This window comes from Amia ocellicauda, chromosome 15 (assembly GCF_036373705.1).
Source record: "Amia ocellicauda isolate fAmiCal2 chromosome 15, fAmiCal2.hap1, whole genome shotgun sequence".
In the NCBI taxonomy this organism is placed as follows: domain Eukaryota; kingdom Metazoa; phylum Chordata; class Actinopteri; order Amiiformes; family Amiidae; genus Amia; species Amia ocellicauda.
The window spans coordinates 7,564,157-7,586,003 of record NC_089864.1 but is presented as its reverse complement, the minus strand read 5'-3'; the positions used below and the strand labels follow the sequence as shown (position 1 = coordinate 7,586,003).

The following is a 21,847-nucleotide window of genomic DNA, read 5'->3' as shown; positions in this document are numbered from 1 at the left end:
GGCCATACACACTACTGAGTCACAGTATGAGTTGCTGTGATGAAATTCACACAAGTTGGAACAGCCTGTGATTTCAATTGTTTACTTTGATTTTAGGTGTGAGTGTGTGCATATTACTACTCCTAACTTGACTGATGTGTTATGGAAATGGTCCACCAGTTAACAACTGCTTCTGCGTCAACATGGTCGGATAAAACACAAGGTTGCAATTAAATTGTGTGTGGGGGGGGGGGGAGTGGAAAAAAATCACAGCAAAAGTACAAAATTATGTTTTCCCCCATAGTGGTTTAAACAGTAACAAGCCTGTTAATTGCTGCAGAAATATTTTTTAAAGGTTCAAACCTTAAAAGTCTGACTCTTATTTCCACTAGGAAATTCATTATTCCTGATGCTTTGGGTTTATTTCCAATGCAAGTATGTTATAAAGCAGCTTATTCATATACAGAATGGCATCTAGTCATACATTGTCTAATGTTGATTTATTTGTAGTACACTTGAATTTTCTTTAAATCAACTGAGTTTCCCTTGATCAAGGCTATCAATATATGAGGATGCAACTATAGGAGCAACTCCTTTTCTACACATCTACACTTCTGTTATTATTGTTAACAGCTTTGACTAAATTCAGGTATCACTGAGATGTACTATAGCTACAAATGAGAGCTTGTGCCGGGACTGTGGTAAAGTTGTTGATCCAGAAATGCCAAGATCTTCTGCCACGAGTCTTCCTGTGCATAACAGTGTAGTTTTGTCTCTCCGCCCCAAAGCACAATAACTGAAAGAAGATGAGTAAAGATTGTTTGTGATGATTTGAGGTATTTCTTTAAAGATAAAAATATAATTATTTAGAAATATCTTATTTCTAAAGCATGTATGCATTTATTAATTCCTGTATTGCATGATGAATCCATGAAGGTACATCTGATGAGCCATTTCCCCCATCTTTGTACCGTGTTGTATGATCAATGCCACTGAGATTATATTATCAAAACAGTGAGGGAGGAAAGTGGTGATTGTTTTTCATACATAAATCAAAGCAGTGCCTCTAGTTCCTACACAATAAAACAATAAAGCATCTCTACTGTCACAACATAATTCTTTTATACAATAACAAAACCTACTGTTCCTCTTTATTTGTGCCACCATGAAGTTACTGAAGCGAGCGTGTGGGCTGTACGGAGGCTCTATCAGGTGACCGGCTCCAGGGTAGGACAGGGTTGTCAACAGATGACGATTCCCTGCCGCCTCCATCATTTTCTCCATCTGTAACAGAGCAGGATAGTTCTGTTAAGGATGTTTTCCATTGTGTGTGCTTATGTATGTGTGTTTGTCACTGCTTTAGTTTTTCTGTATCACATAATAGATGTAAATCAATATTTTTAAAGAAGTAAGACAGATCCTCTCCTCACATCCTCTGCAGATTCAGCAGTGGGCCAGCTCTGATCATCTTCTCCAAAAATCAGTAACAGAGGATATTTTATCCTCCCCATCTACAAATCAAAAAACAAAAACAATGTATGTAATATCACAGACTTCACAGTAGAAACCTCACAAGTCATTAGGAGTGAAAGTGTGAAGGAAAGGAAAACACAAACAAGAAAGTATTTTCATGCACACTGTTGTCAAATAAATTTCCATCAACCTACATTTAATCTGTGATTGTGACATTATAGGAATGTACTGCTCGTGTATTTTACATCTGTGCATATCGATATCCGTGAATCACCAGAGAGATGCTCATGATCAGACATGGACTTTGATTTTAAATCCAGGAGGAACACACAAATGAGTTCCATTACCGCTGAGGAAAGACTGAGGAAAAATGGTTCCCAGAGTGATTATCATTAACACAGTGGCCTAAAGTTAATGAATTCCTACAATAAACATGCCATGGGTCAGAAATACTTACATCCACTTTCTTGCTTGGATCTGTAGGGATTGGCAAAAACATATCCCTTGTGATCAAACGATTATTCTCATCAAAGCGAAATTTATCAGAATTTCTGAAAAATAAATTGTGAGATATACAGTACTCATTAAATTTTTTAGACTATAAATGTTTGAAACTGAAAGAAAATAAGGTCTAGACCCTATCAAATCCTTGACCAAAAATGTATATAAAACAAATATAAGGTAATCTCAGAAGCCACTACTAACACACAAGCTATAAAGTGACTTACTTCTGCATCTCTGCCTCGATACTGGAAATTGGTTCATTTACAGGTTGAACATGGCTGGCACTGATGCACACCACACATCTGGGCTGAGGGAGAGCAGAGATTCAATGAGTCCCATTAATTGAATTAAGAAAAAGGGCAGTAATGTTCAGACTGTACAATGCGCTAGTTAGACCTCATCTGGATACTGTGTGCAGTTCTGGGCTCCACACTTCAAGAAAGATATCGCTGCTCTAGAGGCAGTTCAGAGGTGAGCAACCAGACTTATTCCAGGTCTGAAGGGAATGTCCTACTGAGAGACTGAGGAACTGAACCTTTTCACCCTGGAACAGAGGAGACTACGTGGGGACTTGATTCAAGTCTTCAAAATCATGAAAGGCATCGACCACATCAAACCAGAGGAGCTTTTCCAGATCAGCAGGGACACACGCACCCGGGGACACAAATGGAAATTGGGCTTCAAGGCATTCAAGACAGAAAACAGGGGACACTTCTTCACACAGAGAGGCGTCACAATCTGAACAAACTGCCCAGCGATGTGGCTGAAGAGACAATTTGGGAACATTCAAAAACAGACTGGATACGATCCTTGGATCACTTAGTTATTAATGGACACCAAACAAGCACGATGTGTCGTTTGCACACTTTCTTATGATCTTATGTTCTAACACATATTATACACTGTAACATCAAAGACATTTACAAAAGAAGTGAAAAATTATTATTTATTAAAGTCAGAGTGGTCGACATGAATAAAAGACCATTTCCACTGTACACACACAAATCATTTTAGAAAGATTTGTTGTCTTCTTACATTTATTACAGCTGAATATGCAGCCACCCGTAGAGCAACAGCTGTTCCAAAACATAAGGCAAGCAAAGCCACTTGATCACTGGCTACCTGTGGATGGTCCTGAAGGATGTTGAAGGCTGTCTGATGCAAAAACATGTAAAACAGTTACAATATTTCACTCGCCTGGTTCTCCTCCTCCTACCTCCATGACTGGACCTACCAAGTGACATGGCGAGGTTCCTCATCCACCCCCAACCTCTCCTCACAGGCGTTCCCCAAGGCTCCGTCCTGGGCCCGCTCCTGTTCTCTCTCTACACTCGCTCCCTGGGCCCCTCATCACATCCCATGGTTTCTCTTACCACTTTTACACAGATGATGCCCAGATCTTTCTGTCTTTTCCCTCCTATGACGCTCTCATCCCCTCTCGCATCTCTTCCTGCTTGTCTGCTATCTCTGCCTGGATGCACTTGCACCACCTCAAGCTCAACCTCTCCAAATCGGATCTCCTCTTTTTCCCCCCGTTCCTCACCTCACCTCACCTCACTGCTGTCTGATGCAAAAACAAGTCAAACAGTTACAATATATCACATCAACAAATGTGTTAGATATTATCATAACATTTGTTCCCTGAAAAATAAATGTCCTCCAATTGCTTTCTCTGTGATTTCCCACTTATCAGTCACAGGACCTTCGTACCAAGATGCCTCAATTTTGATTTACCTCAAAATACTCATATCCAAGAGAAGGATTTTTATCAGGAGATTTTGCTATGACTTGCGTAGAATAATAGTCCAAAGCCAGAGACACGTAGCCATGAGATGCGAGGAGAGCAGAACGGTACTCAACCAGTCCTCCACTGCCCCACAGGTCCAGAACAGCAGGAAACGGGCCAGGACCTGCCAGGACATTTCTATCACTCTGTGACCAAATGTTCAAGTAATCAAATAAACATGCCAATAGCAGATTTATTATTGTAATTATTATTCATTACCTGGTGGCACAAAGAGGGTTCCTCGGACTCCACTCTGCCTGATGTCAGTCCTGCGGACGCCTGGTGCCATGTACGAGCGCTCAGTAACAGCACGGGCCAGAGCAGACGCCTCTGTGAATCCATCCCCGATGTGCCCTGTATACACAGCAATGCGCACAACCACTGGGGTGCACACATCTGTCTTTCTGAACCTGAAGAAGTGCATAAAAGTAATGATAGGAAGAGCAGTTTTATCAACATAAAAACGCTGCCGTTTCATGAAAGTCACTAACAAATGCAAAGCATTATTAATTATTATTATTAGTAGTAGTATTGTGGCGAGCTATTGTTAAGTAATTGTGCATCTGGCACCGCCCTGTCTGCAATTAGAAGTGGCTGTCAATTGTGCTAGCATTCCTGACTTTGCACAAACTGAGTTTGGCCAATCACTGTACTAGGGAGGGACTTGTGCGATCCTGCCTTAGCAGTGCAATTCAACACGACACAGGTGTGTACTCTCCTAATTAGTTACAGGTGGACTATTTAACAGCCCCCAGGACCTCTGCGCAAGCAATCAGCACCAGCAGCCTTCAGACTTTGGAATCTCTGGGACTGCTCTCACCTGGTTCTCCTCCTCCTACCTCAATGACCGGACATGGCGAGGTTCCTCATCCACCCCCCAACCTCTTCTCACAGGCGTACCCCAAGGCTGCGTCCTAGGCCCCCTCCTGTTCTCTCTCTACAATCACTCCCTGGGCCCCCTCATCGCATCCCATGGTTTCTCTTACCACTTTTAGACAAATGATGCCCAGATCTTTCTGTCTTTTCCCTCCTCTGACCCTCTCATCCCCTCTCGCATCTCTTCCTGCTATCTCCGCCTGGATGCACTCGCACCACCTCAAGCTCATTCTCTCCAAATCTGATCTGCTTTATTTCCCCTTCCTCCTCACCTTCTGCTGATCTCTCCATCTCAATCCCCTTGGAATCTACAACTCCCTCCCCCTCTTCTTCCGCTAAGAACCTAGGAGTCACCCTCAATCCTGCGCTCTTCTACACCCAGCACATCACCACGCTGACACGCACCTACAGATTCTTCCTGAGCAACATACGCCAAATCTGACCCTTCCTCACCAACTACTCGACTCAGCTGCTCGTCCAGTCACTGGTCCTCTCCTTCCTGGCCGGCCTGCCTGCAACTACTACCCGCTGCTCCAGCTCATCCAGAACTCTGCGGCTCGTCTGGTATTCTCTCTGCCCCGATTCGCACACGCTACTCCACTGCTCCACTCCCTCCACTGGCTCCAGATACCGGCACGCATTCAGGTCTCGACCACACTGCACCAAGCTACCTTCAGGCCCTGACCTCTCCGTACATCCCCTCCAGACCACTCTAGAAGACTAACTCTGCCTCCTCTCAACATCCCTTCCTCCAGAACCGTTCCTTTTCACCCCTGGCCCCTAAGTGGTGGAACAACCTTCCCTCTGAAGTCAGGATGGCAGAGTCCATGAGCATCTTCGGACGATTACTCAAGACACACCTATTCAGACTTTACCTGTAATTTAGTTGCTATTCCCTTGCACGGCTCAGCTCTCTTGTAAAATTGCACTTTATATCTAGTTTTCATCATACAACTTGCTTTTACATTGCTAGTACTTGTATTGTTTATATTGATTTCCCCTATGTCCCCTTTCCCTGAGCTCTTAACTATGACTTAACATCTTGTCTGCAAATATTAGTTCACGATCTAGGGTGTAGGACTGTATATTTTCTTATGAACTTTTACTTTTGAATAATACAATTGTATTATGTTTTGATCTGTAATTTTATACTGTATTGAACTTTTTAAATGCTCTTATGTTTTGTAAGTTGCCCTGGATAAGGAATGCAAATAAATAAATAAATAAATAAATAAATATAGGTTCCCCTATTTAGAGTAATATGTTATGCAAAAGCAATAAAATAAAAATAAGAACATTTTGCATGTAGTTTGAAAACCTTAGGACAGCATGTATATGGCTAATCTTATTCACAACCGTCAACGAAGAGACAAAAAAACAAATACTGTACATATTGAATGTAAGTAACATTGCATAACAGATTTCACAGCAGATTTAACTCTTATAGAACTGACCTGAATAATACAGTGCTTAGGAAATGAAGGGTATAATAAATGCGTATGTGTGTACATTGTATGCATGAGGCAGCAAGTTCTAGAACAGCAAATATTTCTCTACAGATTTTATCCACTCGAGAACTGGTGTAATGTGGCCTCATTGCCATTCCTTCCAGAGTGACATATGCATTCATTCAATTAAAGTGAATTCATGTTATTGTGCTCCTACTCCATTCAAGCTGACAGTGAAGTTTACCTAAGTCCTGGTTTATTTCCAGGTGCTGGCTTCATACTCCACAGCAGACCCATGGGCTCAAGGCCATCATACGAGCCTCCTAGACACACATCTTCAGCGACTACAAGAAACAAAAGCAGGGGCTTCATGGTACAGTGCTTCATATTTATCTATTAATTAATCCATTCATTCATTTGTTTATTTGTAAGCAGATGCCCTTATCCAGGACAAGCTACAGTTTACATAAGAAACAATTCAAAACTTTACAGAGTGAAATGATACAATCAGTAAAAAATATAATAAGCAAACAAGTCTCTGTGGGCTTTTACTGAGTGAGATGAAGTGGTGTTTCATGATCTTCTTTGTTTATTGTGCACAAGGCAGTAGTGTGAAGATAACAGTGTACATTTAGTTTTAGTCATTGGCTGTAATTACTAGTCGAGAGGTTAACATCCCAAATACACTATGTTTATTCATTACTTTAATCTGTTCACATTACATGAGCAACAATAACGTTAGGTCATGTAACCAAAAAATAGAAAAACACAAAGACAAATTAAAACAAAATTGGATATTGCGGGGAATTTTTAAATCCTGAAATAGCGGGTGCGCTTCTTTTACCTCATGCTCTTTTATTAGGATGAATACGGTATATTGAAAAGCGAAACATAATTGCATACGTTTCACTGTCCCTTTATCATAACTGACATGGCAGAAATTGCTAAACGTAAACTCATATAACAATGCTTTGAACAAAATCATGAAATAAATAATGCATTTAAGTAATCCTCAACTGTGTATGTTATTCCATTGTCTGCACAGGTATCTGTACTGTGCATCACAGCTAACCTGTATAAATAGACGTATGCGTTTGTACCAGCCACGGATTATTTATATTTCTGTTTTCATTGAAAAGGAAGACAACAGCAGCAACAACGCAGAAGTGTCATACCTTTCACTGTCCCTTTACCGTCACTGACATAGTGCCCAAATGCCTCCCAGAAGTCACTGTCCTCGGACTGAGTCAGAGAGTGCAGGGTGACGGCTTGTCCTGGCAGTAAATTCTTCACAGTGATTTGAAACTTCTCATCTATGAGTCCTCTTGAGGGCTGTATGGTGATCAGGGGACAGGAACCCTTTCCAGCCATTGCCATTGTTGACCTGCAATATATGACCACTGAGTTAGTACATATAGAAAAGCAAAACATGAGGTGTAGTGTGCATAGTGTAGATATCAGCTGAAGAACAAACCAGAAGAAATACACAAGCTGATTGGATCTACCACCTACGGTTTGTGATACTAATCAGATCAGCTACATAGATTCTGCGTCTGACATTTGATTAATTCCCCTGAACAAACTTTGGCAAGTGTTAAAATAATGCTAAGAAATATATAACCATTTTAATAGCTTTGAGAGCTGCATATGTTTTTGATTTAATAAAGTCAGAGAGACATACTTAGTCAATCCTAAAAGTCTGGATATTCCAGTTAAAAGAGTTAAGGCACAATGGACTTTGATGTCACTGTAGTTATTCAGGTGCAACGACCTCAAGGGCACAGTCATTTAAATGAAGGGGTGTGAGGGTTTACAGATATCTGCTATAGTTCTATCCCAAAGTAATTTAAAAGTAGCCCAATTTAAAAAAACAAATGTGTAGTATTGTCAAATAGCTGGTCATGACTTTCTGAATTACAAGCAAGGCAGCTAGATAAGCCCCAGCCAGAGAAAGCAGCATTTTTTAATTGAAATGTATATGTGTATACACTCACCTAAAGGATTATTAGGAACACCTGTTCAATTTCTCATTAATGCAATTATCTAACCAACCAATCACATGGCAGTTGCTTCAATGCATTTAGGGGTGTGGTCCTGGTCAAGACAATCTCCTGAACTCCAAACTGAATGTCTGAATGGGAAAGAAAGGTGATTTAAGCAATTTTGAGCGTGGCATGGTTGTTGGTGCCAGACGGGCCGGTCTGAGTATTTCACAATCTGCTCAGTTACTGGGATTTTCACGCACAACCATTTCTAGGGTTTACAAAGAATGGTGTGAAAAGGGAAAAACATCCAGTATGCGGCAGTCCTGTGGGCGAAAATGCCTTGTTGATGCTAGAGGTCAGAGGAGAATGGGCCGACTGATTCAAGCTGATAGAAGAGCAACTTTGACTGAAATAACCACTCGTTACAACCGAGGTATGCAGCAAAGCATTTGTGAAGACACAACACGTACAACCTTGAGGCGGATGGGCTACAACAGCAGAAGACCCCACCGGGTACCACTCATCTCCACTACAAATAGGAAAAAGAGGCTACAATTTGCACAAGCTCACCAAAATTGGACAGTTGAAGACTGGAAAAATGTTGCCTGGTCTGATGAGTCTCGATTTGTGTTGAGACATTCAGATGGTAGAGTCAGAATTTGGCGTAAACAGAATGAGAACATGGATCCATCATGCCTTGTTACCACTGTGCAGGCTGGTGGTGGTGGTGTAATGGTGTGGGGGATGTTTTCTTGGCACACTTTAGGCCCCTTAGTGCCAATTGGGCATCGTTTAAATGCCACGGCCTACCTGAGCATTGTTTCTGACCATGTCCATCCCTTTATGACCACCATGTACCCATCCTCTGATGGCTACTTCCAGCAGGATAATGCACCATGTCACAAAGGTCGAATCATTTCAAATTGGTTTCTTGAACATGACAATGAGTTCACTGTACTAAACTGGCCCCCACAGTCACCAGATCTCAACCCAATAGAGCATCTTTGGGATGTGGTGGAACGGGAGCTTCGTGCCCTGGATGTGCATCCCACAAATCTCCATCAACTGCAAGATGCTATCCTATCAATATGGGCCAACATTTCTAAAGAATGCTTTCAGCACCTTGTTGAATCAATGCCACGTAGAATTAAGGCAGTTCTGAAGGCGAAAGGGGGTCAAACACAGTATTAGTATGGTGTTCCTAATAATCCTTTAGGTGAGTGTATATATATATATATATATATATATATATATATATATATATATATATATATATATATATAACTTTGAAGTATATGACATTTAAATATACAATACAATAATAATAATGAAAACCTTTTTTTTTATTTTGTTCTTAGCTTTATGTTTAGGGTTGATTTGTCAATTGTGTATACAGCTCTGTAAAAAATAAAGAGACCACTGAAAATGTTTCTTAAATCAGCATCTCTACATGTATGGCAGCCATTCCATTCCATTCATATTTGTATTTGGGATTTGGGAGAAATGTTGTCAATAGTTTATAGAATAAAACACAAATGTTATTTTTACCCAAACACATACCTATAAAAAGTAAAACCAATGAAACGTATAATTTTGCAGTGGCCTCTTAATTTTTTCCAGAGCATATATATAGCGGATTGTATACACCTAATGTAGTCTATACGATGTCCAATCACAATCGTGCATTTTAATTAGCATATTTGTACACCATTTAAGTTGCCATTCAAGTGACACCTTGAGTACCTGCACGACAGCCGCGCCAATGCGCCTGCGTCCGGCCACGCCTCCTGACGAGCAGCGGGGCGGTCCAGCCCGCGTCATGTGACACTCCAGCGAGACAGCTGATTGGCGGAGGAGGCGGAAGTGTGAACGCGCAGGCGCGCAGGGAGCCGCTAGGAGCCGCTGGTGAGCTGCGATCAGAGAGACGCAGACGGTGCAGGTACATTTTACACTTCTTGACGTTTCATTGTAACCTGCCTTTCTTTCTCCAAAGCTTTTTAGCATGTTTTTGGCTACATTTAACCCACTTACGGGGTGGCATGTCCATACTTTCCTTTCCTTTCATTTTCTGCTTATTCCCTCGATTTAAAAAATAATTAACTATTTCTGAGGGAAAGCAGGGATACTTCTACTTACATATGATCAGAGACTAACATACCTGCTTTTACAGTACTGCTACTAACCACTGTGACATACTATACATTATGCATAACCACTCCTAAAATAAATTATACTTCCCTGCTAGTACTACTCAAACTAACCTACACACTCATAATAATAATTTATCCATTAATGTACACACAAACACGTGGAGAATTTATTTGGATTTGATGGGGATGCTAGATTGCATTACTAGTGGTATATATATATATATATATATATATATATATATATATATATATATATATATATATATATATTCTAATATAACACACTTGAATATACTTCCTTAACTTCAGTGGTTCTCATTCTGCTAGAGACTTTCAGATGACACGTGCAGTTATTGAGAAACAAAATCTAGAAATAATTTGTAGTTGTTGGCTTGATTTGATTGTTACGACAGGAAATGTTGAGTAAACATCAGGTCAAAACAAGCCAGATATACCCCCCAATATAATACACTTCTTACTGCTCCATATGTAGTGTGTTTAAATGATACTGTACATTTGGTTGAATCATACTATGTTTTGTGGACTACAAACATAATAAATAGGTAACTTTTAATATATAATAAATTAACTTTAGGAAGTTTAAGCATTAACCAACATTAATGTTACTACAGGTTTTTTTTTCTAGTTACAGTTTTTAATCAAATCACTTAACATTGTATACAAATCTTCTGTTTATTCAAATAAACAAAACAAATTAAGTTAGGCAAAACAAATGGAACTGGTATTTATTCAGAGTTCACAAAATCTGAAAGTATTTTTTTTTTAAATGCGGAAAGGAAAAATGTACAGAAACTGGACGACACAATTAAGTATTCTTGGAATCACAAGAAGAGAGAAAAATAAATGAATGGATCTGAGAACAAACAAAAATATGTGACATAATTGAAAGAGTGAAAATGTTATAATGGCAGTGGGCTGGACACTTACGGCCACATAAGGGCAAAGGAACCTATCGAATGGATCTCAGGAGATGAAAAAAGACATAGAAGATGACACAAAAGATGGTAAAATTAAATAATAAACGTAAGACTTGTGACATGGAAAAGAGAAGCTTTAGATTGAAACAAGTGGATACATCTTGGGGAGGCCTTCATCCAGTAGTGCATTGACATAGACTGATAATAATGATTAAACATGTATGACTATCAATGAAAGGCACCATAGCTCCTATTGAGGTGTTGTGTCATGATTGTGGTAAAGATGCTGTTCCAGAAATGCCAGGATCTTCTGCCAAGAGTCTTCCTGTGCGTAAGAATGCAGTTTGGTCTCCCCACCCCAAAGCACAACAACTGAAACAAAAGATGAGTAAAGATTGTCTGTGATGATCATCTCAGGGTTTCCTTCTTTAAAATTATCATACAATATTATTATACTTCCATGGTATGCCACAAATACAGGGTCTCTTATTATAGGCAGGGAGGACGGCGATGATTGAACTTTCAGTCTCAGTTTCTCTGTTGCACATCCAAGTTACAAGGTCACAGTGTAAAATACATTCTGCAATACGAACATAAATATAACAAGAAACCAAACAAGATTCTATTTAAAACAAAATGAAAAGCTGCAGCACCTACCTTTCTTCTTCTCTTGCAATAACATGAAGTTGCTGAAGCGTACATGTGGGCTGTACGGAGGCTCTATCAGGTGACCGGCTCCAGGGTAGGACAGGGTTGTCAGCAGATGACGATTCCCTGCCGTCTCCATCATTCTCTCCATCTGTAACAGACGAAATAATGGAATAGTTTTGTTTAACAAACTTTACTGACAAACCCCTCTGGTACCCTTAAAAGGGCACCAAATCCATGTGCTTCTCTTTAATCCCATGTGTACTCTTCACTGTTGTGTTGTGTTTGGTATCCCATCTGAATGATGGCATATGACACGGAAACTGTAAATCGCATGTGTTTGAGAATGAAACACGCTGGTAGCCAAGAGAATAAGCTTTCAAACGGTGTGCGCATTATAGGAATACAGTGTGACTTCTATGCACAGGAGCTGTGCACAACACTGCCAAATAATGCTTTAGCGAGTGTAGTAACACAGTATAACTCTGAAATGTACATTATTGTTCCGTTTTAGTTAACCTAAACTTTTTTTGTTTACCCCTGGCAGTTTACCACTTACCTTTGGACCATTTCAGGTTATTCACTGGACTTGAACTGATAAATGTAAATAAAAACTGGAAGAATTGGGCTGTTCTAAAACAGTAGTGTATGTTTGTCTCTGCTTTGGCATTAAACATTATGAAATTATAGTTCTGAATAAATTATTAAATAGGAGTTGGACAGATCCTGTACTCACATCTTCTGCAGATTCTGCAGCTGGCCAGTTCTGATCATCTTCTCCAACAATCAATAACAGAGGACATTTTATCCTCCCCAGCTACAAATTTAAATGACAACAGTGGACTATCAGATACATTACAGCAAAAAAAAACACAAGGGATAAGAAATAAAGTTATGAAGGAGGTAAGGAAAGAATACAAGATACATTTTAACCTGTTTTTTTTATCATCGCATATTTAACCAAGTAACGTTTGAGGTGTATTCAAAATGTATCTAGTTTGAAATATTAATTTACTGTAATAAATAAATAAATTAAGTGACAAGTCTTATTTCAAAATACAGGTAAGTAATGGCCCACGGAAACCAAGAATACATACCTGACTTTATGGGCCAGAGAGAATTTAGGCTATATTCACATGGGTTAGTTTCAAATGTTCTCAGTTTGGTTAATTTTCTTTGAAACAATGTATCAACATATTAGTTGTTCACACTACATGAGAACGTTTGGAAAAGTACAGGTTCCTTTTTGTGGTTCATTTCACTTTTGCGTTGTCACAGGACTCGGTACACGTGTATTCATATTGCAGTGATCAAGTGACCTCTGTTAGGTTTGTGATAATAAAACATCGGATTTTTACATTTTCAGGCATTCAATTTTGTCGTCGGACCACATAATAACCACCTTTTTCAGTGCAGCAACTATGAACATACTGTACAGCAAAACTACTACACATGTAATTTCCTGTTTGCAAAAGAACGGAGACCCTCTAGTGTTCACAATCAAGTGTTTCTAGGGAAAGTTATTTTGCCAAATGGACTGAGAGCACTTCTTCCTGTGGTCTCAGTTCGGTTCATTGACAATCGCACTTCGTTGTTCACATTCCTATCCAAACTAACCGAACCATACTGAGAACGAAAACAAGTTCTAGTGTGAACAGGCCCCTAGCTAGCATTGAGAGCTATAGAAAACCATCATACAAACCATAAGATCAAATGTAAACTGTACATGTGTGGTAAAGATGCCAAAGATTTGGTAAAACTGCCAAATGAAAGTGAAAGTATGTACCATTTCACAAGGGAGTTATACAACATGTCACAGCTGTCTGTTTTGCTCACTTAAGATGTTGATATTGATTTTAAAACCTGCAGGAACACACAACTCATCTCCACCATCTTGCAGTTGAAAGGTTGGGCACACACGTATCTCTGTTTCCTATTTTTGTGTCACGAAACATTTAACTTACATCCACTTTCTTGTTTGGATCTGTAGGGATTGGCAAAAGGAGATCCCTCCAGATCACGTAATTGTTCTCATCATAGCGAGTCTTATGAACGTTCCTGAAAAAGGAAATAAGAGTCACTTAAACATCAAAGCACATACCATAATGTAGTGGTAGCAACAGGTTTGAAGCAGAATTGCTTTATAAAGCAACACTTTATTATAAAGCACTGCAGATGCAGAAAAAACAGGGGGAAAAAGTTTTCAATGCACTGCTGCTAAACTGCAGAAGAGAAGTAAAACAACTCACTTGCCAAACTCTGCAAAGACACCGGAAATTGATTCCTTTACAGGTTGAACATGGCTGCCACTGATGCACACCACACAGCTGGGCTGAGGGAGAGCAGAGATTCAATGAAGCACAATCCCATCGTGTGACTCAACAACAGAAGTGATTAGTAAGATAGTGAGTATCTGACTTCATAATAAATACAATTCAATTGAACCAACACTTAAATATAGTTTACCATTAAATCAAGACTACAATTCCACTATACAGATACAAAACGATACACACTGTACATTTAATATATTGCTCAGAAAGATCACATCGGATGGGAAGGATATTGAGAAGAGTAGGGAAGTGTTGCTACCTGTATGACACTTGAGTATACAGCCATTCCCAGAGCAACAGATGTCCCGAAGGATAAACCAAGCAAGGCCACCCATTCACTGGCCACCTGTGGATGCTCCTTCAGGATGATGAAGGCTGCCTTGGGTAGAAAAACATGACAAGTATATCTCAGCAACAGTCAAAAAACAAATAAGCACAATAAAAACTTTCAATCAGAGTGTTATTATTAAGTTTAACTGGTGTTTTAAAAAAAATATGACGATTGCTACTCTGACTCAAGAGCTCAGCATTGTGAGGAAACTGCATTTTGTTCATGTTTTGTTTACAATTCATCTTAAGGATTTACCTCGAAATATTCATTTCCAGTTAAAGGATTCTTCTCAGAGGCATTTCCCATGGTTCTGGAAGAAAAATACTCCAAAGCCAGAGAGACAAAGCCATGAGACGCGAGGAGAGCAGAGCGGTACTCAACCAGACCTCCTCCGCCGCCCCACATGTCCAGAACCGCAGGAAAAGGGCCAGGACCTGCAAGTATGTACAACTGTTACAGATCTATGTATGAATAGTCGCGCTTTCCCCAAAACAAGTGGTGGTAATATTGGTGACAGCCATGTGCCAATCATGCACATTCATATAATAACACACACAGAAATGTACTATAGAAGTAATTTTGGATAATTCACCTTATATGGAGATTTTTCGGATGAGTGCTTTGCTATGCCATGCTATGCACAACAAATCTAATATACGCGCTACTGTATATTACTCATTACCTGGTGGCACAAAGAGGGTTCCTAAGACGCCATCCTGGCTGATCTCAGTCCTGCGGACACCTGGTGCCATGTACGAGCGCTCTGTGACGGCACAGGCCAGAGCAGACTCTGCGTTGAATCCATCCCTCATATGCCCTTTATACACATAAATGCGCATAACCAGTGGGGTATTCACATCTTTCTTTCGGAACCTAAGATGTGTGGAAAGATATCAGGAGTGACATTTCTGTTACTTTTCCTTGTCAGATAAAATCACAACAGGACACTTCCTCAAGAAGAGAAGGCTGACAAAGGAAACTCAAAATGTGATGGACTGCATGTTCTTGACTGCATTACGCATTAAAGAATCACTGGCCAACCAATTTATTTGCAAAGGCTTTTCAGATGTGTGTCTCTGATCTTATACACTGCAGTATACATATACACTGACAGTGAAGTTTACCTAAGTCCTGGTCTACTTCCAGGCGCTGGCTTCATACTCCACAGCAGACCCATGGGCTCAAGGCCATCATACGAGCCTCCTAGACTCACATCTTCAGCGACTACAAGAAACAAAAGCAAAGAGAAAACATGCCTTGTATAAATAAAGTATGCAATAATATACAGCAATGTCAAAAATGTGATTAATTCCAATCCAATAGACTCAGAACATACAGACAGGTGACACATTAAAGGAGAAACCTGACTAAATGAGTGGAGGAACATAACGAATGCAGATGCCTCCAAAGAGGGGCACGAGGGTCACTGAATGGTGTGATGGGTATGAAAATGATGTGAATCATATGCTTTGGCCTTCACAGTCACCAGATCTCAACCCAATTGAACACCTATGGGAGATTTTTGACCAACGTGTTAGACAGCGCTCTCCACCACCATCATCAAAACCCCAAATGAGGGAATATCTTTTGGAAGAATGGTGTTCATCCCTCCAGTAGAGTCAGAGACTCGTACAATCTGTGCCGAGATCATTGAAGCTGTTCTGGCGGCTCGTGGTGCCCAACACCTCACTGAGACACTTTATGTGTATTTTTCCTTCAATTTGTCACTCGTCTGTATGTGTGTATTTACACAAACAAAGAATGTGTTATGAATTTGATTAATGTTATTCTACCCCCAAAATATTGATTTTATATAATCTGTGTAGTATTAACAGAAGATGTACATACAGCCCTCAAACACTGTAATCATATGCAACAACAGACCTGTTTTTATCTCACATGTGCATACTGTATTTTGCATATGCAAAACTATAATGGCAGAACACACATAATATTATTTTATTTTTCGTTGGTGGCTTTCTTCTTTACAGAGTAAATTACTATGTAAACAGATAGTTTGGGGAACTTGCAGAGATTCCTAAACGAAAAACTGATGCATCAATGGTTTGGCACCAAATAATGAAATAAATAGCCTAATGCAGTCAAGAATTTAGGAAAGCAATCCTCAACTGTGTACTTTGAATCCATTATTTGCACAGGTATCACATTTCGGTACTGTGCATCAAAGCAAAAATGCATGTATACATATATGTATGTTTATGTTTTCATTGAAAAGGAAGAAAACAGCAGCAACAACGCAGAAGTGTCATACCTTTCACTGTCCCTTTACCGTCACTGACATAGTGCCCAAATGCCTCCCAGAAGTCACTGTCCTCGGACTGAGTCAGAGAGTGCAGGGTGACGGCTTGTCCTGGCAGTAAATTCTTCACAGTGATTTGAAACTTCTCATCTATGAGTCCTCTTGAGGGCTGTATGGTGATCAGGGGACAGGAACCCTTTCCAGCCATTGCCATTGTTGACCTGCAATATATGACCATTGAGTAAAAATAGAAAAACATATAAATAGAATATAGACAACTCAAAGCAGTTATATCATATTTATCTCCCACTTTTTTTGATACTAGAAATACAGATCGGCTACATAGACTCTAAGTCTTCATAAATACTTTTTTGGGTATTTATTTGATTCCCCGAAAAATAATTACATATTCACTATAAGTTAAACAGACCCTGTACCAATTTAGCCGTATAAATGAAATGAGGTAACTGGACTTTGAAGTCACTGTAGTTATTCAGGTTCAGCGACCTCTGGGGCAAAGTAATCCAAACTAGACGACAGGAAGGGGCGTAACAACTCACTTTACTGTGTGGTATACAATGACACAATTTCAGAAAAGCATGGAGAGGTATGCTAAACCAACCTAAAGTAAATGCATGCGTGGGGTAAGCATTGAAACGGGTTTAGTTAGGTAGACCAGTATTGTCTGCAGAGGCTTAGTTTTGCAATCAGCGTCACATTGACTTACGTGCAGATCGACCATGCTTGTGTCTGTCTGTGCAAATGTGTAATGAATGTCCGGGCTGCTGCTGTTATTGATATTTTTATTAGCAGACACTCTTGTCCAGGGCGACTTACAGCTTTTTTACTACGTGCTTGTTCCTGCCCACAAGCACGATGGGTCGAATTGCTTCCTCTCGTTTGTAAACTTTCTGTCTTAAGATCAAGGGTCATCCAATCTTCTACGGCAGCCCAATATGCCAAAAAAGAGCTAATAATAAATAATGCAGTGCATGTACATAGACGAAAAACGTAAAATAATGCGATAACCCAGCTCACATTGCATGCATTTCAAGGTCACTCCGGCATGGATAAGGATTTATCACAGATCTACCAAGACTTCCCGGCGATAAGTACAGATAGCCCTATCCGCCATCTTGAGTGATAATAACCTTGCTCCTGCTAACGCTGTAGCCAGGGTGCGTTGTTTCAATCACCGGTCGTCCCACCGGTGAGCCTCTGTGATCGCCGGTGACACATGAACATGCAGCTAATTCACCGAAACGTGATTTAGATGCAGTTCTAATTTATTGAGCTTCACTTACATCCATTATGACATTACAAATCAAGCATCATGTTTATTGCAACCCTTTGGATTCTAAGTCATTATAGTCTGAAGGATCAACACAATCAGTGGATCCACTAATAATAATCATAATAACTAGAATGTGTCTGCATCTAATACGTTTTGTATTATATATTATGGGATATGTACTTTTGTAATGTATATGCAGGTGATAGTTTTGTAATCGAGGTCATAATAGTATAATTTAGGTTAGTAGCTGTAGTATAGTGTTTTCATGTTCATCATTGATAGTATGTAAATTACTATACGTATATCTAATTATTATTATATGGATTATAGCTATTATTGATCAATGTACATATCTCCAAGAGTAGTTATGTTGTTTTAACATCATATCTCCTTTATAATATGGGAATAAAATCCCAATAAAGGAAAGAACAAGTGCGGTAGAAGGCAGCTTAAACGTGTTATAAGGGAACAGGACATGTCATACAGGTCCATGGGGCAAATTTGAGGCTGGCTCATAGCTCGTTAAAGCACTTGGTTCCAAAAAACATGTAATGTACTTTACATTGACACTTTCAGGAGATGAGGTAAACATGGGTGCATTTATAACACACCTTCTTGTTCCTACGAGGTGTTCACAAGATCACAGAAGTGGTGGGGTGGAATTGTATGAAATGGGCATGACTAAGGGGCATCACATTTACTCATAATCTAGATTATTGATTTTAAAATTACCTATGTTATTGATTGTTAAATAGTCAATATAATCTATTAGACTTGCATATGAATCAACATTTAATAAATATCAATTGATTATTTCTAATAATTCCACATACAGACGTTTTCTTTCGAGGTCTTACCCTATAAATGGCGGCACCTATTTTTTACAGGATCATCTGTATCTCTGTCACCTGTTTCTCTAGATTATTTAATTACTATTTTCTAATTATAAAACTCTTATTGATTCACTGATGTCCTTTGAATTCCTTACAAATTGGGATTCTTGCATTAGTATCCGGGCTATTATGTAAGTCAGTGGTTCTCAAACCTGTCCCGGAGGAGCCCCTGCCCTGCTGGTTTTTGTTGCAACTGAGCTCTCAATTACTTAATTGAACCCTTAATTGAACTAATAATTTCCAAAATTAGAGACTTTAAATTATTTTTAACAGTAGGGGTTTTAAGTTAAGTATAAGTCTCCAAATCTGAATGACAATTAAAACTCTATTCCAGTGACGACCGACCGACTTTAATTCAAGTGACTACAGAATCATAATCTGAATGACACCTGACACTCTATTCATATGATGATTGACTAATGATGCAATAGAAGAAAAAGTAAGCTATTGTCAAATGATGAATGCTTTCCAAACTAAGCGATGTATGACAAAACAAAATGCAAAAGCAAGAGAAAACCGACAACTTACTTAACGCTGTTGTGGTGTGTACACAGGGGTTTGACAGCATGCCACACAAAGTCATATGACACCTACAGACACCTACAGAACCAGAGCTTTGAAAAGATATGGCCTGCGAAGTGCTACAGGCTATGACACGAGTATAATTCTCAGCACTCACTTATTTTTATTCCACAAGCACATCCCGGTTCATTTGTATTAAAATCAGGCAGGCTAAACAGAAGTTTTAACAGTACAAGAGTTATCACTTACCGTTTACTCAGTCCTTGCAAATGTAAGTTGTGCTAAGAGTACAGAGGGTACACTACAATAAAACACGATCACCACCCAGGGTCATACATTTAATTGGCCAATAAAATGTTGAACTTCATTATCATTTAAATGTGATGTATTTAAGTCAAAGTCAGCAAACAGCATTTAGGTACCATTGATTTAGGATTGTTTGACTCTGAAAGCACACTAACCTTATTCCTGGCCTATGTGGCTGTTTCAAACCACAAACTGTAGATGATAATAGTTTGTAGTGGATTAATACAGTGCATCTTACGTATGTCTCCAAATTCGTGGATACTAATTAGGAGACTGTGTGCATTTGTGTTCAACAGTGTGTGAAACCATTTAAGAGCTTTGGGAAACTATTACAACCAAAAGGGGTGTTTAGTAATCACTAAGCAAGGTATTCATAAGATTTTTCACTGATCCTCACACCTTTGTCTTGATGTATGTATATATATATATATATATATATATATATATATATATATATATATATATATCCACATTTAATTGTTATACATTCATCCTTGCCATAACATTGGACTTGTAAATAACACAACTACAATATAGAATTGAAAACGCATATCCAATACTGAGTTAATGTGTAACTAATTATGTTCAGAACAAGGTGCAACTTTCAACACACCCTCTTCAGTAAACTTGGAATGATAATAATACAATATTTCTGCCTGTATATTTGTTTACTTAGCTACTGAGTTTATCTGCTCCTACAACTAGATGGCGCAACATGAAAAAAAGTCCAATGTGCTCTATATGAAGATATATTGAAAACCATCTCTCTCTCTTTCTCACCACCTTCTTCATACATATATATGCATTTCACCTTTAGCCAAATCAATTTCAAATTATGAATCATGACACCATCTATCTGTGGAAAACGGAAGTACTATAAGGTTGCTATAATTATTTGTCATTTCAAGCAAATCAGAAACAGGAACAGAGGACAATAATTACATATTTCCATTAAAGGGTTAGGTTCACATATCAAGGGGTGAATTTACGACTTGACATTTATAACTACAGTCAGCCATCATGGAACAATGCACCATGTCACTGATATCGTCACTATGAACCGATACCATGATTGTGATTTTTAGCATTGTTTTCTGTGGTCAGGTATTGGTTTCCTTGGAAAAAAATTAAAATACGAACAAACTCTTCAATACAGTCTGTTAATAGACTGTGATATAAATGTTGGAAGTCTCTTATATTGGATTGTAAAACTTGGTTACTGAAAGCCATTGTATTTGAGTGTTAAAAGTTGCAAATACAAAATCTTAATACACGATACAACAGACGGCAAAAATGATGATAATTAAGTTATACTTTCCACTGCACATTTAATTTAATTCAATTTAATCTACACTACTTCTCAAGGCCTCATCTGTTCCTTAGTGACCACGCAGATCATGTCAACTATATCATCATCATCTCCGCAGAGTGACCTGCACCTGTGAATACGTGAGCCCTCTCCCACATCGTTTATAAGGTTTCATATGTCCCCAAAGGCAATATAGTCAATAATGCATTTACCACCAGCAGGTTTAAAGTCCCCCCTCCACAGATGTTGTCAGGTACTGTCAATGGTAGATTTGTCTTCAACTTCTAAAGCTGCTAAGTATGTTTTACAACAATATAATAATTACAAGATCAAAAGTAGTATAAATTGTGCTCAGGGAGACTTATGAATGCACCTGAAGACAAAAATAATCATATCAGCTATGAAAAAAATCACCCATGTGAGAGTTTGCTCCAACTGTGCAATTATTTGAAAGTGATACTTTATCAATAAAAGGAAAAATGACAAATATTTCAACTTGAGTTTGTCTCATTTGAAGGATGGGGGCAGGTTATCGTATTATGACATTATATGATTTAATTGTAATTTTGAAGCTCTTTAAATAATGGCTGAGATATTTTTTTAACTAAAGTAGTTAAGCCTAGCATCTACAGTGTAATTCTCTCCTCGCAACATCTCTAATTGTTTATCGCAGAAGTCAATGAAAATGGATTGAAGTGATATAGGTCCTTGGGTGTCTTCATCGCTGGAGCAATAGTCATCACTCCCCATCTTATCCATAGGCAAGGGACAATGTATCTCTCAAATGTCTACAACTTCCATGTCTTTGGCCA

At 39.0% G+C, this 21,847-nt stretch overlaps 2 protein-coding genes across 7 annotated transcripts; both read right to left on the bottom strand.

Annotated features, from left to right (window-relative positions):
- Window positions 1-294: 294 nt before the first annotated feature.
- On the bottom strand, window positions 295-17,572 carry LOC136771281 (acyl-coenzyme A thioesterase 1). Of its 2 annotated transcripts, none has more exons than XM_066723467.1 (11): window positions 17,439-17,572; window positions 7,242-7,466; window positions 6,311-6,410; window positions 3,962-4,152; window positions 3,691-3,866; window positions 2,992-3,111; window positions 2,181-2,263; window positions 1,910-2,003; window positions 1,410-1,490; window positions 1,122-1,263; window positions 295-775 (listed from the first exon to the last, which is right to left on the bottom strand). In XM_066723467.1, the coding sequence occupies exons 2-11, from the start codon at window positions 7,441-7,443 to the stop codon at window positions 651-653; spliced, it is 1,314 nt and encodes a 437-aa protein (XP_066579564.1). In that variant the 5' UTR covers window positions 7,444-7,466; window positions 17,439-17,572; the 3' UTR covers window positions 295-650. The 2 variants fall into 2 exon arrangements, with proteins under 2 accessions (XP_066579564.1, XP_066579565.1); XM_066723468.1 differs by lacking the exon at window positions 17,439-17,572 and adding an exon at window positions 7,748-7,776 and having other exon boundaries at window positions 7,242-7,450.
- LOC136771280 (peroxisomal succinyl-coenzyme A thioesterase) lies at window positions 10,922-19,704 on the bottom strand. 5 transcript variants are annotated; one of them, XM_066723464.1, is made up of 11 exons: window positions 19,670-19,704; window positions 16,724-16,932; window positions 15,576-15,675; window positions 15,134-15,324; window positions 14,707-14,885; window positions 14,380-14,499; window positions 14,037-14,119; window positions 13,752-13,845; window positions 12,524-12,604; window positions 11,797-11,938; window positions 10,922-11,511 (listed from the first exon to the last, which is right to left on the bottom strand). In XM_066723464.1, exons 2-11 carry the CDS (start codon window positions 16,923-16,925, stop codon window positions 11,390-11,392), a joined length of 1,314 nt encoding a protein of 437 aa, XP_066579561.1. In that variant the 5' UTR covers window positions 16,926-16,932; window positions 19,670-19,704; the 3' UTR covers window positions 10,922-11,389. The 5 variants fall into 5 exon arrangements, with proteins under 5 accessions (XP_066579561.1, XP_066579559.1, XP_066579562.1 ...); XM_066723462.1 differs by lacking the exon at window positions 19,670-19,704 and adding an exon at window positions 17,750-17,822; XM_066723465.1 differs by lacking the exon at window positions 19,670-19,704 and adding an exon at window positions 17,549-17,624.
- Window positions 19,705-21,847: the final 2,143 nt, after the last annotated feature.